Below are 14,362 nucleotides of genomic sequence, written 5' to 3'. Positions count from 1 at the left end.
TAGAGAAAATATAATTTCCCAAATTCAAAAGAGAATCTTTAAAAAATAAAAAAAAACCCTTAACAAAACCTTGTTTTTCTTAAAAGTAGGTCTCCAAGTTTCACAGTTTAGTATTGACGAATAGTTAAGCCAGGATATAGCAGCAAACATCATTATAATTATTAAATTAATCTCTGCTCCTGATAATACAGTAGCAGCTGCCTCACAGTAAAATAATTTAAAAAAGCTTCTCAGTCTCATAATCTGTTTTAAAAGACATAAAAATTAGTCACTTCACTTTTCTATAAGGAAAATATGTGTATGTTTGGGAGACAAGCAAACAAATAACGTATATACACTCCAAATAAACAACACATATACACTCCAAATCTAAAGATGAAGGGTGAAGAAAGGATATTGAGGGATACTATCACTTTCACATTGCATTGAATATATAATATATAAGTAAAAGTATGAAACATAGTGATGATATATTACAGAAGATGTTGTAAACTAGAAAGATCTACTTCATTATTTAATAAGCAAAAACCAAGTGTAATGAAAATAAAAAGACAAGAAGGCTGTAGGTTAAGATTAAAGGGTGAACCTGGATTACCTTCTAAGCCCATGGAAGAGTGGGTGGAAAGAATGCCTGATTACTAACTAGACCAGAGGTCCTGAAACTGTGGCCCCTGGCCCAATGTGGCCTGCTGAGGACATTTACCTGGCCAATCAGTTATTTTGCTACCATTGCCTATCCTGCTTAGCTGCTACCTTACCCTGGCCCACAGTGCGCATGTGTGAAATGTGCGACACACTCTCCATCTCCCCCGCTTCTGTATGCCTCTCAACTCCTCCTCTCAATCTCAGGTAGGGGTCCTCAAACTATGGCCTGCCAAAAGCAGGCCCAAAGCTCCCATTGAAATACTGGTAAAACTGTTGATTTAACTTTACTTATTCTTCATTTTAAGTATTGCATTTGTTCCCATTTTGTTTTTTTACTTGAAAATCAGATATGTGCAGTGTGCATAGGAATTCATTCATAGTTTTACTTTAAACTATAGTCTGGCTCTCCAATTGTCTGAAGGACAGAGAACTGGCCCCTGTTTAAGAAATTTGAGAACCCCTGTGTAGAATGAAGCCCAGCTATCAACCCCAAACATAGGTAGCTCCCCCAACTTCCTCCTTCCTTAAATCTCTTCCTTTGATATGTAAAAGCTCACTAGATAGATACTTTTGTCTCACCCTCAACCTTCCCCCTCCTGATGGATGAGTATTGGTATAATGAAGAAAAGCCAGTTTTGGCTTGGTGCTCAGAGATACCATTAAGCTCATACTGGCTCCATGGTTCTCTTTTGACTGGCTTGGCTTACTATTTCTTTGCCATTACCCTGATTCTTCAGACTTGTCTGCCTAAGGGGTTAGAAATACAGTAAGTTGGTCTCACAACATTTTATTTTTACTCCCCTGCACCAGACAATGACTGCATTTGGCTAGTTAAAAATTAAGGGGCCAGAGAGACAGTACAGCAAGTAAGGTATTTGTCTGGCATGCAGCTGACCCAGATATTTCTCCTGGAACCACAAGTGATCCCAAAGTATAGAGCCAAAAGTAAGCTCTAAACACTGCCAGATGTGACTCAAATACCAATACCAAAACCAAAAGGATTTACATTGTTAGTGTAGCCCTCAGTCACACTAGTCATATTTCAAGTGCTCAACATCTATAGTAATAAAAGACCATGGCCATAGATTCCATCATTGCAGGAAGAGCAGTTTTACATTCTCAAACATTTAAAGAGCACTTCCTTAGAGAGAGCAAGACTGGGGCCCAAGAAATAGCACAGAGGTAGGCATTTGCCTTGCATGCTGCCAACCTGGTACAGACCTGGATTCTATCCCCACCATCCCTGCACCAGTGGGTGTGGCCCAAAACAAAACCAAGCAAAAACCAAGCAAAATCAGAGAGAGAAAACAAGACCCAATAGCACCATTCTATCTCAGTCATTAATACAAATAAAAATTTATATATTATTTAAAGTATAATTTTGAGTATACTATACTTACAAAAGAAGATTTGTGACTAAGCTCTATTTTCATAATTGTTATTTCCTCAAGTTAAAATAAAACTGAAAACCTCCTTTGGATGCACAGTATTTGTGATCATTTATTGATTGAATATGAAAAAACTAGCAAGAATTGATATGGGAGACCAGAAAGATAGTACAGCTATTAGAGCATTTGCTTGAACATAGTCACACTGGGTTAGATCCCTGGCATCCCATAATCCTGTATGGTCCCCTGAGCTGGCGGCCAGGTATAATCCCTAAAACAGAAGACAAACTAAAAAGTTTATCTGGATATATGTATTTAGAACTTCTACGTAATCACAAGAACAGGAAAATAGAAAAGAAAAAAAAAATTCATCCACAACATCAGTAGAAGTCACCTGGAAACAAAAAATCCCAGACATCACATTTGGCAAACTACTGAAGTTCACAGACATACAAGAAAATTCACACAGATTCTATACTATACAATTCCAAGTCATAGGCTTTAAGAAACAATATGACAATATGACAATATGATTGAAGAAAAACAAACATTATTTTTCCTTCAGTTTTTAGGACACACTGGTGGTACTAAGGGCTAACTCCTGGCTCTGCACTTGGGGATCACACCTGGAAGAGTTCAGAGAGCTTCAGATCACACCCTGGTCTGTCATGTATTAAGCAAGTGTCTTATTTGCTGTACTATTTCTCCAGCAGAATTTAATTTCTGAGAGCATGCATTAGATACATTTATCCTTTATCATGACAAAATAGTCTAGCTAACTATTGAGAAACCAAATTTTATTGGGTAGTACAGAAGATCAAATACCACTTTGCTATAATAAACACATCTCCACAGTTTTGTAACATGGAACAGACAAATATAACAAAAATAAAAGAGGTGCTATGCTAACTATAAGCTAAAGAATATAGTTGGCGATTGTTTTTATGTCTTCTATTTCTCCATTTACAATACCTCAGATAAGCTACTTTCTGGGTTATTCATTTTGTTATCTATAAGGCTTTGAGCTCAGTGATCACTCTTCATATTGCTCAGGGGACTATATATGGGGAATGAATCCAGCACAGCAGTGTACAGGCAACCTCATTGCCTGAAGCACTATATCTCTAGCCTCCAAAATAAATCTCACATATAATTATTGGTAAGTTTTCCTTCATAAATTAGAGACTCCTTATGTTATGAATCTCATGCACTTTTTACTTAGGTCTGAGTATACCAATACTGTCTATGATTCTGGCAATGCAAAAATGTTACTTAAGGTCAAAAGTTGACACATAATAAATAGACTTAATCCATTCTCTTTTCAATTATGTTTTACCAGCTACATGAAAAAATATATAGATTTTTTCAACATGGCTTTTTCACTGCTCCAGAGATCTTACTTTCCAATCATATCTGAAAAGTGAATGCTCACCTAATAGCATCAAATCATCAGCTAATAATAACTGTGTAGTATGAGAAAAGTGATTAGTTTTACTCTACTTTACTTTTAAAGAATTTTCTCCTCCTAAATTAGTTTCAAAAAGCTTTAGTTCCCATCTGTAATGCTTAATTCTTTCCTTCACATTCTCTTCTACCCAATAATATATTGGTTTTTGGGCCACACTCATGATGCTCAGGAGTTACTCCTGGCTATGCTCCTGGATTGGGGGACCACATGAGACACCACTAGCTCGAGCAAGGCAGATGCCTTACCACTTGCGCCACAGCTCCGGCCCTTATTCTATATTTCTTATTAAAAATCCATCTCCAATTTCTTTAGGTAAATAATACTTAGAAAATCATCAACTTATTTATTATTTTAAATGACTTTTACTAGTAAGCATTCTAAATGCTCAAGTAGTCAAGGCCATTATAAAGTGTGAATGCCATCTTCTCCAAGGCTATTTTCAACTTATCAAGACCTCAGATTTTTGTGTTGAAAGTCATATATAACCATTTTTGGCTGTTAAATCTAATTTATAATAGGGTTGATTTGCCGGTGTTATATGTTATTCGTTTTAATGTTTTGCCTACCTGAGCAACCTTATTGGCCACAGATTATAATTTGTAGGGCTGAGGAGATAGTACATGAAAAAGATGCATGTAGCCAAACTAAGTTGAACCTGTAGCACCACATATAGCTTCCAGTACTGTCAGGCATAATATAATCCTTGAGCATAACATAGTGTGGTTCCAACTAAGTTAAATGGAAATAAGTAAGTTAAATGGATAAATAAATAAAAGAAAATAAGAGAGTTTGTAACATAGACAGATAAAAATTACTTTTTCAAGGTGCCTGAATGATGGTGTAGCACTAGGGTGCATGCTTTGCACTTGGCTGACCTGGTTCAATCCCCCAACGTCCCCAAAGCCCCACCTGAAATAAATTTTGTTCATTACAAAATGTGGACAAAATACTCCCCACTCATATACACAAAAAAGAATTGCGTTTTCATGGATAGTTCAGAAAAGAGATTAAGAACTCACATTTCCTTGATGCCATTAAGAACTCACAATTCTTTGATAGTTTTGAATATCCAATATAATAATCATTGTAATTTTCAAGTGTTCCATATACTTTATTATTCTTTTAAATTATATGAAGTTACTTTCTTCATCATTCTTTCTCATATGCAAAACTATACATCATTTATTTTTATCACCACAAACATAACTATAATTTCCTAATGTCATGTAAACTTTTCAGGTTCTCAAAAGAGAAATAAGCTATAATAAAATCATTATAGGAGTCAGACAGAGAGTACAAGTGGACAAGATTCTTGCCTTATCTGGGTTCATCATTATCCCCTGACCTTTGTGAAATGTTAACTCCCGTGTTAAGAGCCATGATCAATCCCTGACTACAACTGGGTGTGGCCCAGAAGCAAAAACAACAACAAAAAAATTACAAAATTTCTAAATCTAAATGTTTAATTACATTTAATTTAATTTATTTGACAGGGGTTCAGGAAATAAATTAATGAGAAAAAATTCAAGAACCTGATTTTCCCAATTCAATAAAAAAAACGAATAAACCCTGTTATAATTCATAAGCTATTATATGCATTATATGCATTACAACATTTACTGTGTAGGTTATATATAAATCTCCTCAGCATTAAAGAAGGCTTATGTTTAAAACGATAATTCCACTTGGTTAAATTTAATGTCATGTATTACATAATTGTGACATTCTGAATACAGCCAACTAACACTTTCTTTTTCAATGCCTCCATGGTTGACTAATCCCTCTTTTTTCTCACTTGAAAAAAACATAATCCCCCATCTTTAAAAAAAAATCAAGTTATAACAAAATCCTATCACCCCAAGAAGTAAAGCTGGTGAGCTAGAACAGGGGGAAGGCACTTGCCTTGCATGTGGCCGATCCTGATTTGATCCCTGGCACCCCATACAGCGTACCCAGACTTCACAACTGCTGTGCTGAGCTGAGCACAGAGCCAGGATTAAGCAAAAGCAGGTTGTAGTAAAATGACACTTAAAAGTAATGGGTTTCAACCTTTTACAAGTGTAAACCACAGCAGTCCTCAGTCTATTAGCTGACAACTGCCTAAAAGAAACCCTGAGAATATCCAAGTGGGCTGAAAACAATAGCAGAGGCCACTAAACCAGTGTGGTCAGTACTAACAGTTGCTTTTGATCTTAAAGACTACCTACCAAATAAATTATAGCAAATGCCCTTTCCTCACAGCCACAAGAGTCTAACGTTTTCCTTACCAAGCATTTGTTCCCTCTATAGCGTAACCATTAATACTAACTGAACAGCATCTCCTTCTAAAATTAAAATGGACAGAAGCCTCCTTTTCCTGCCACACTGGCTGCTATTGTGGCTGCTACCACCCCCCACCCTCCTCAAAATACAAGCATGTTCACACTTCCCGGTGCGTGGCTCTTAGATGTGGCTATCCTTATGATTGCACACTCTTTCTCTCAAGTACAAGCCTTCCTGCATGCTCTCCCACACAGAGGGATGACTAAGTATTTCAGAACCAAGCAATTCAAAGTATCCATGCAGATACCCATTCCACAAACCTCCATGATTTATTAAGAGCTGTGCACCAGGCCTCAAGCAACTCAATACATGTCTCCCCTGGTGTTTTTCACATTTCACCCTGCCAGCCCAACAGAGAAACATTCACTGAACAAAGCAAGAGGCAAAATTCTAAAAATACTGAGATCATGTGGCCAGACCAGCTTTGATATTCAGGGCCAAGGGTTTTCTTCCCTCAAACTTCAGAAGTCAAGTCAGGAAGGATAAACTCAGAGCTGTTAAAATGGAGGGTGGACTAGAAACTCACCCTCTTGTCACTAGTAGCAGAGGGGTTTAAATGATTAGGAATTTTTTAAGTTGACGTCCTAAAACTACACAATATAAAGTAAAATAAATAGCTGGCCAATAATTCTAAATTAAAAATACTGAAGACCAACAAGGTAGGACAGGGCTTAAGGCACCCAACCCAGTCATTGGGGCAGGACAGGGTCTCTTGAGCTTCATGAAATGTAGCTCTGGCAGCACTGCAGGGCCCTTACACTGAACCACCCATCTAGTTGGCCAAGTACCTCTGGGAATGGCTCATTGGCCTTGGTGCACCTCCTGGAAGAATTAACACTAAATTATATTAAATGAACAATAAGTAGCAGCATCCTGAGGGATGGCTCCATGCCTACTTTGCAAGTGTAAAGTCACGAGTCCAATCCCCAGTGCTACCCACGGACAGTGAGCACAGTCCAGGTGAGACTGCCTAGGACAGACCATCTCCTCTGCAATGCACTGCAACCAGGGTAGATAGTCTTCGGAGCACAGAAGTTGTGTGCAAACCCCAGCTAAAGTGCTTCTGCTAGAGATATGCCAGTTCTGTGGCTAGGAGTGCTGGTGGGTGCCCACTGCAGCAACTTTCCTGATGCAGCAATGCTAAAATGGACAGGGGTGTGTGGGTGGTGGTGGTGGGGGGGGGGTAGGAATAGTGGTGGTAGGGCAGAGGTATTGGGAGTGGGTGGGGGACTAATGGGGGTGGTGATGGTGGTATGTAACAAATAAGGGAATAAACATATACCAAAATTACCAAGGTCCTTTATAATTCAATTTTATACTGCAAGAGAGTATAAAGGAGAAAGGTTGAACCAGAGGGGAAGAAACAAGTCTCAGCAATTTCAGAAGCTACCCAAAGTTGGGAGAATCTTCACATAAAAAGAACACAGAGGGATATTCAGGCCTCAAGTTTAAAAACACGAATCTTAATGAAATTGCAAATAAATCCAGATTTTCAATTTGTGGAGCAGAAATGAGACATGAAATTTCTTATTACAAGCAAAGAAAAAGAACATTGGTAGAAAGCAGTGTGAATCTACACTGGCTTTTAAATTATTTTTGTCTTACATAAAATTATTTTGTTGATTTAAGTGTCAATTGCAATTAACTGTTGTGTATGTAAACATTTTATGGGATTATTATGTTACTGACCCTACCCTGATTGGTGATTGTGCCCTACCCTAGGAGTGACCTGGCATTCTGCCCCCACCCTAGGGTGGTACCTGATTCTGCTTCCACCATTGGGTGGTATCTGATCCCACCATTGGATGGTACCTGATTCTGGGAGATAAAAACAAGGGTCTGTGGAAGGCAAGGGGCTTTTTGGCTGAAACTGAGGCTGAGATTTTGGACTTCAGTCTTGTTCACCGAATAAAGCTAATATTTCCACAAGCCTAACTGTCTGCAAGCTGTTTACCCGCCGTTTCACCTCAGAATCATCAGCTGGACGGGGTGGCAGACGTGTGCTCCGAACTGGAGGGGAAAGACCTCATCCTCCACCCCTCCATCAGTTAACCTCTTCAGGGGCGGACTTGCAACATTAATTAATTGCAATTAGTTAAAGGAAAAAAAAACCTACAGCAACAGAAGCACATATAGAGATGGGGACAATAAATGTGTATTGTTGTTGTTGTTATTATTATTATTATTATTATTATTATTATTATTTTGAAATTCTCAGGACACACCTCTTAGGTCATGAGATTTCAGCTTGAGCACCCTGGCCTCTAAGATGGCTTCCAGATTAAGAAGAAAAAAGCTGCTTTTTTCAAACTCAACCCATCTAATGCCAATATCTAGTATCTTACAATGAACATTAATTTTTGTTGCTATAATAAAAAAATGTTTTATGCCCTGGCCTAGCAGGTGGCAAGGCCTTAAAATCAATCGCTGGACCTGAAGGCCACCTGAGTATCAGCTGGAAGGAACCTATTTAAAACAAAACATAACTGGCAGGAGTTTCTAAATTTATGATATGAATTCAGGCCAAAAAACTGTCATCCACTTCAGAACATGCAAATGAGTACTGCCATCCACTTCAAAAATGCAAATTAAGTGAGCAAATCTAGGTACTTACGTTAAGAAGTAACTCATCTTTTGTTTTGAGGGGAAAAGTCTTATTTTCCTTCTCAACTTGTAAATTATCTTCCCCATCTGATAGTGCTAGAGGAAGTGGCATAGGCATACGGGAGGACGAAGATGATGAAGATGATGAAGTAGATGAGGAGCTTGAACTATCGGAATCTGTTTCACTGCAGGAAAAAAAGGTTAAAACTTGGTAAAGCATTATTCAAATGGTGTTAAGATTTTTCAAATAGTTAATAACTGCCTTGATATGAATAAAAGTAAGGACTGAAAACATGACTGTATGTCTCTGAGAAGCTTACAACTAACTATAAGTTGAGGAATAAGGGAGAGTGGTCCTAGATGAGAAAGAAAACTTTTTATCCAATCAAAATCAGAATTCTCTCCCTTTTTCGATATTCCAAAATATTCAATAATTTTTATATTCAAGAACGATATTAGGCCGGAGTGGTGGCACAAGCAGTAAGGCATCTGCCTTGCCCGCACTAGCCTAGGACAGACTGCAGTTTGATCCCCCAGCATCCCATGTGGTCCCCCAAGCCAGGAGCAATTTCTGAGTGCACAGCCAGGAGTAACCCCTGGATGTGGCCCAAAACAAACGACCAAAAAAAAAAGATATTCAAGGATCTGTCATCTTTAATCTACTGACTATCTGAAACTGTTATAAGACATGTCTAACACAACAGTTTTACAAATGACACAGGCATCTTAAATAATCATGTAATAAAAATAACAAAAGAACTATGGACAAGGCATCTCTAACTAGTAACCAACACAAGATCACTTCTTTGCCAATAAAAAGCTGTCCTCAGACAACATATGAACTCTTCAGTGTCACCAACAATGTCAGCCATTCTACTTTCTGAAAATTCATTTAGTGCATTACTGTTCTGTTATTTCCTCAAAGTCCTCTATCACCATTACACCAAGTCTAGTGGACTTGTTCTCTGCTATCATTAAAAAACTAGTAACATTTGACATGGTCTCCCATGCACTTCCTCAGAAACCTTTTTGGCATTCACTAAGTTTATCTAGGTATTCCACCCTCAAGTAACAACTTCTGTCTGCATTGTTTTAAATACCTTTATGAGTGACTGAAAATATATAACAACCGGGCCAGTGAGGTGGCGCTAGAGGTAAGGTGTCTGCCTTGCAAGCACTAGCCAAGGATGGACCGCAGTTCAATCCCCCTGCGTCCCATATGGTCCCCCCAAGCCAGGGGCAATTTCTGAGCACTTAGTCAGGAGTAGCCCCTGAGCATCAAAGGTGTGGCCCGAAAAACAAACAAACAAAAAAAAAAGAAAAGAAAAGAAAATATATAACACCTTAATGCATTCTTTATTTATAATTGATTTTGTGTGGTGGCATACAGGGGTTATTTCTGACTCTGCGCTCAGAAATCAGTCCTGGCTCAAGGGGACTATATGGCATGCTAGGAAACAAACCTGTGTCTGTCCTGGATCAGCCGAGTGCAAAGCAAATGCCCTACCACTGTGCTAATACTCAGGCCCTTAATGCATTATTTAAATCCTGTTTAAAATCAAAAGGTTTAAATATACCCTTTTACCAACTAAAAACATCTGAATACAAAAAGAGTATTATGTGAACTTAGTTAAGACATTAGAAGTCCTAGAGAGGAGTCAGAGCAGGGTGCTTGCCTTTCATAGGACTAACTTGGGTTTCATCACTGGCACCACACATGATCCCCAAAGCCTGCCAGGAGTACAGAGGCAGAAGGAAGCCCTGAGCACAGCCAAGTGTAGCCCCAAAATTAAACAAGGGTAGGGGCAAGCTAAAAGGAAAGGGGAAAGGGAAACAGGTTAGAAAAACCAAAGTAAAAACAAAAGGAAGGGAATCAGGGAATCAGAAAGTTCAACTGGTCTAAACACATTTTCTACTCTGACACCACCCCCTTTCCAGCTCAACCCACTACTAAGAGTAATCCAAACTGCTGGATGTAGCCACTTAAAAATGAAAACATAAAAGGAGGCAGAGAGATAGTACAGTGGGTAGGAAGTTGCCTTACATGTGGCCAACCAGGGTTCAATCACAGAATCTTATATGGTTAGTGAAGTAAATTCTTGAAAGCTAGGAGTAACCCTTGAACTTCAGTAGATCTGACCCCAAAATCAAAATTCAAAGACCAAAACAAAACAGAAAGCAATTAACAATGAAAAGAAATCTGGGATAGTTTTACTGTACTTGATAAGGAATAGTGATTACATTAAAAAATTAGTCTAACTTTATAAAAAATAAAAATCCCAGGAAACAAGAAAAGAAAACTAAGCAATTATCTCTGATAATGACTTGAATATTTAAATATATTTCTAATTTATAACACAATTGCAAGTCAACCATCAAATAACCCAACTGAAAATAGGCAATAGGCCTGAATAGGTATTTTTGTTATAGATATAGGCCTACAGGTATATACATTTTAAAAAAAATCACACTAAGCATTATAGAAATGCAAATTAAAATCACCATGAGATACCAACCCTCAGCAGTTAAAAGGACCACTATTAAAAAGACAAAAGATAAAAAATGCTGGCCTGGATGTATGAGAAAAGAGCTTCTTTTCTTTTATTGAGACTATAAAATGGTATGACCTACAGTCTGGAAGAGCATCAAAACCTTAAAAACAAACCTCTGGGGGTAGGGGGCTCCAATAATCTTACTTTTGAAATTTGAGCAGAGAAATAAAAACAGCAACAGGAGGATCTGGGAGTCATCTGAAAGGGATGGGGGGTGCATGCTCTGCATTTCAGAACCCACTGTGTGATCATTGCACTTCAAGTTTCTCCCCATAGAGATAGGAGTGGCCCCCAAGCTCAAAGTTCCTACCCCAACAAATTCGTAGAAAAATAATCAGATTTATGGTTACCAGTGGCAGAAGATGAAGACAATTGCAGAAAGCTACTGTACAGATAAACTTCCAGGTAAAGGCACTCTAGGAATGTAACATAAGAGCATGACTAGAGTCATGCACCATATACAGGAATGTTACTAAAAGAGTCAAGTAAGTCAAGAGGCAAATCTAAGTTCTTTCCTTACAGAGACTTTTTTCCTTCTCTTGGAATATGATAAACTTATTGTGATAAATATTTGACTCTATGGTCAATCAATCTTGTTATATACATGGCACAGAGATGTAATCGCTTAATAATGTTGAATTTTGTAAAATACCTGATCAAATTAGAAACGTGTAATAAAGTTACTGGCAGAGTTACTGGCAGGGGCCATTACTGAGATTTGTTTTACAATTCTCAGGTTAACAAATAAAGTTGGGACCAAAAAAATAGTACAGCAGATAGGGCTTCTGGCTTGCCAGCCATTAAATCCCTGGCACCCCAGGTGGTTCCCAGACCCACCATGTGTGATCCAAGTTCAGAGCCCTAAGCACAACTGGTATGAGGTAAAAGAAAAAAGATACATATGATTATCAAAGTATTAGAAATTAAATTAGGAAATGAGTACATATAATTCACTGTATTACCTGTCCTAACTTTTTCTTTACAAGTATGAATTCAGCTAGTAAAAAGTTAAGTTTTATCCACAACCTAATGATAACTGAAGTTTAACATCTCCATTTTGGCATCCTGCTGGTGGGTCTGGTGTAACAGAACTGCAAGTACAAAATATATTGGCACTAAAAAATTAAAAATGAAATTGCTTATTTACATTTCCAGCCCAGAACTGTCATCTGAATTTAATTAGACTCATTATGCTATTGGCTCAGCTGGCATCTCAGCTGGCTGTCAGAGAAAACTTAGTTGTTACCTTGTCTTAGAAGTCCAGAGCCCCCACACCACTTAACAGTATCTCTTTGCTAAGCACAGTAGCATCTGATTGCAAGTCTGTTGCAAGTCTGGTCAAAGTGATTTCAATCCAGACAACCATGGTTACATTATCATTGTCTACACATGCAACTGTTTCCAACTAGCTCGGTTCCACTCTCGATTACTGTCTCTCAAGAACTTAGTACAAATCCTCTATAGCAATTAGAATTCATGCGAACCCCTAGAAAACACCTTGCTTTAAATTCTTCAAAAGCGTCTCTTCACTTTTAGAATTAAAACTCTCAGAACAGACTTGGGCTATACATATCAACGCCTCGCTTATTCCTTACAGATAATGTTCACCAACTCAAATTTACTTTTTGTTTACTTGTATCTTTGATCCCTCTCACTAAGAATGTAGGGCAAGCTAAAATAACATACTCAATGCTTCTACCATCAAAGCTTCATATTCAGAAGAAACCCCAGCGTTTCGTGGGTAGAACTTACATAATCTTACAAAACAGCCAGCCATAAACAAATGCCTGGCTTAGTTTATATTCAAGCGCGGGGGGGGGGGGGAGGCCTCAAGGGTTTTACAAATGAACAACAAAAGAAAAAAAACAACCAGCATCAAACAGCAATTTAAAGTAAAAAAAAAATCCCTTAATATTCAGTCCTATGAGAGAAAGAGAGGAGGGAGGGAGGGAAAGAGAGAGAGAAGAGAGAAGACAGAAGAGAGAAGAGAGAAGAGAGAAGAGAGAGGTGGAGCGCCCCGATGATTCAACTCTAATCCCCCCACGCGATTTGCGGGGAACCAGGAAGGGGCGGCCCCAGCTCCAGGGCTACACGTGCGCCCCAAGTTTCTCTCCAGCCTCCCGCCCGGCCCACGCGCGCATCCTCCCGGGCATCCCCCCACTCGGGCTTGGTGGACACAGGCCTCTGGCCCGGTGGGCACCGACCCGACCTGTCTGAATCGGAATCGGAGTCCGAGGTCTCCCAGGACTCGCCGGTGCGCGCCAGGAGCGGGGCGCCGGGGCCCATGACGCAGTTGCCGCCGGGCACGACTTCTGCCAGCGGCATGGGGTGTTGCTCGGGGTTGGGCGCCGGCGGCGGCAACTGCTCCCGGGGAAGCTGCGCTGGGGTGGCCTGCCCGGTGTCCGGGGCCTCCCGATCGGCCGCCAGCGGCGCGGTTGGCTCTGGGTGAGGGATCGAGTCCGGGGTCGGCGCCGCTTGGCCTCGGTCCTGCTCCACGCCGAAGCCGTGGAATTCCAGCGAATCCAGCTGCGCCGTAGCGGCCTCCACTCCCGCCATGGGGGTCAACGCGCGAGATCTCGGCCGGATCACAAACTAGGAGGAGAAACAAGCCCGCGGACGCCTCGGCAGAGCGCGGGGACGGGTGGGTGCGAGGCCGGGCTTCAGCTCTCAGCCCCACCTTGGCGCTTGGCTCCGGTACCTGCACGCGGAGCCACCTGGAGACACGCCCCCGCCGTGTACTAGGCGGCACTTCCGGGAGAGCGTCGGTCGCGGTGTGACGTCATCACGCTCTAGGGGGGCGGAGCCAACCCGTATACTCTTATAAGGCCGAGTCAGTGTCACACTGTCCCAAGTTTCAGAGCTTTCAGTCCAATGGGTGTTGAGTCTCTCTAATTGTCTGTTTTCTACAGAGAAAGCTGGAGGTCTCTGCGCATGAAAGTCTTTAACAGACGTGTCTCGGCACTTCACACGTTGACCACTCGTCTAAAAATATATTAAAACTAAAATAAATAAATAAAAATAAATTAGAACTGACCCATTTATACTTCTAGCAGCCTTGGAATCAAGAGTAATAATGGTGAACAGAATGTTGCTTTTTTGTTGATTTGGGGGTGTGATATTGTGATTACAGTGCTTCATAAAAAGGGTGGGATGAGATAAAAATAATGTAATAACTTTGCCTGGAAATCGTTATTCCAGATCAAGTATATAAGTTTGAGACAAGCAACAAGCTGTATGGATTGAAGTAGAGACCAGAATGGTCTGTTTTCTATTGTAACTTTAGGTGGAAGCAAAAGCAAAAGAAGAATGATTACTTAGGTACATGACAAAAAACTGTGCCACAGATTTTATTTTGTGGTCTGCACAGTAATAAACAGACCTTA

At 39.9% G+C, this 14,362-nt stretch overlaps 1 protein-coding gene across 1 annotated transcript in view; it reads right to left on the bottom strand.

The window, feature by feature from the left end:
• Nucleotides 1-13,663, bottom strand: part of NAF1 (nuclear assembly factor 1 ribonucleoprotein) — a 39,887-nt gene extending 26,224 nt beyond the window's left edge. Inside the window, exons 1-2 of the mRNA XM_049770267.1 lie at nt 13,189-13,663; nt 8,438-8,612 (exon numbers count right to left, since the gene is read on the bottom strand). Of these exons, the coding sequence (XP_049626224.1) occupies nt 8,438-8,612; nt 13,189-13,535 (522 nt within the window). The 5' untranslated portion in view covers nt 13,536-13,663. The remainder of the gene's footprint in view (nt 1-8,437; nt 8,613-13,188) is intronic.
• Nucleotides 13,664-14,362: the final 699 nt, after the last annotated feature.

This window comes from Suncus etruscus, chromosome 3 (assembly GCF_024139225.1).
Source record: "Suncus etruscus isolate mSunEtr1 chromosome 3, mSunEtr1.pri.cur, whole genome shotgun sequence".
Classification (NCBI taxonomy): Eukaryota; Metazoa; Chordata; class Mammalia; order Eulipotyphla; family Soricidae; genus Suncus; species Suncus etruscus.
The sequence above is the reverse complement of the archived record's forward strand: the minus strand, read 5'-3'. Positions and strand labels throughout refer to the sequence as shown.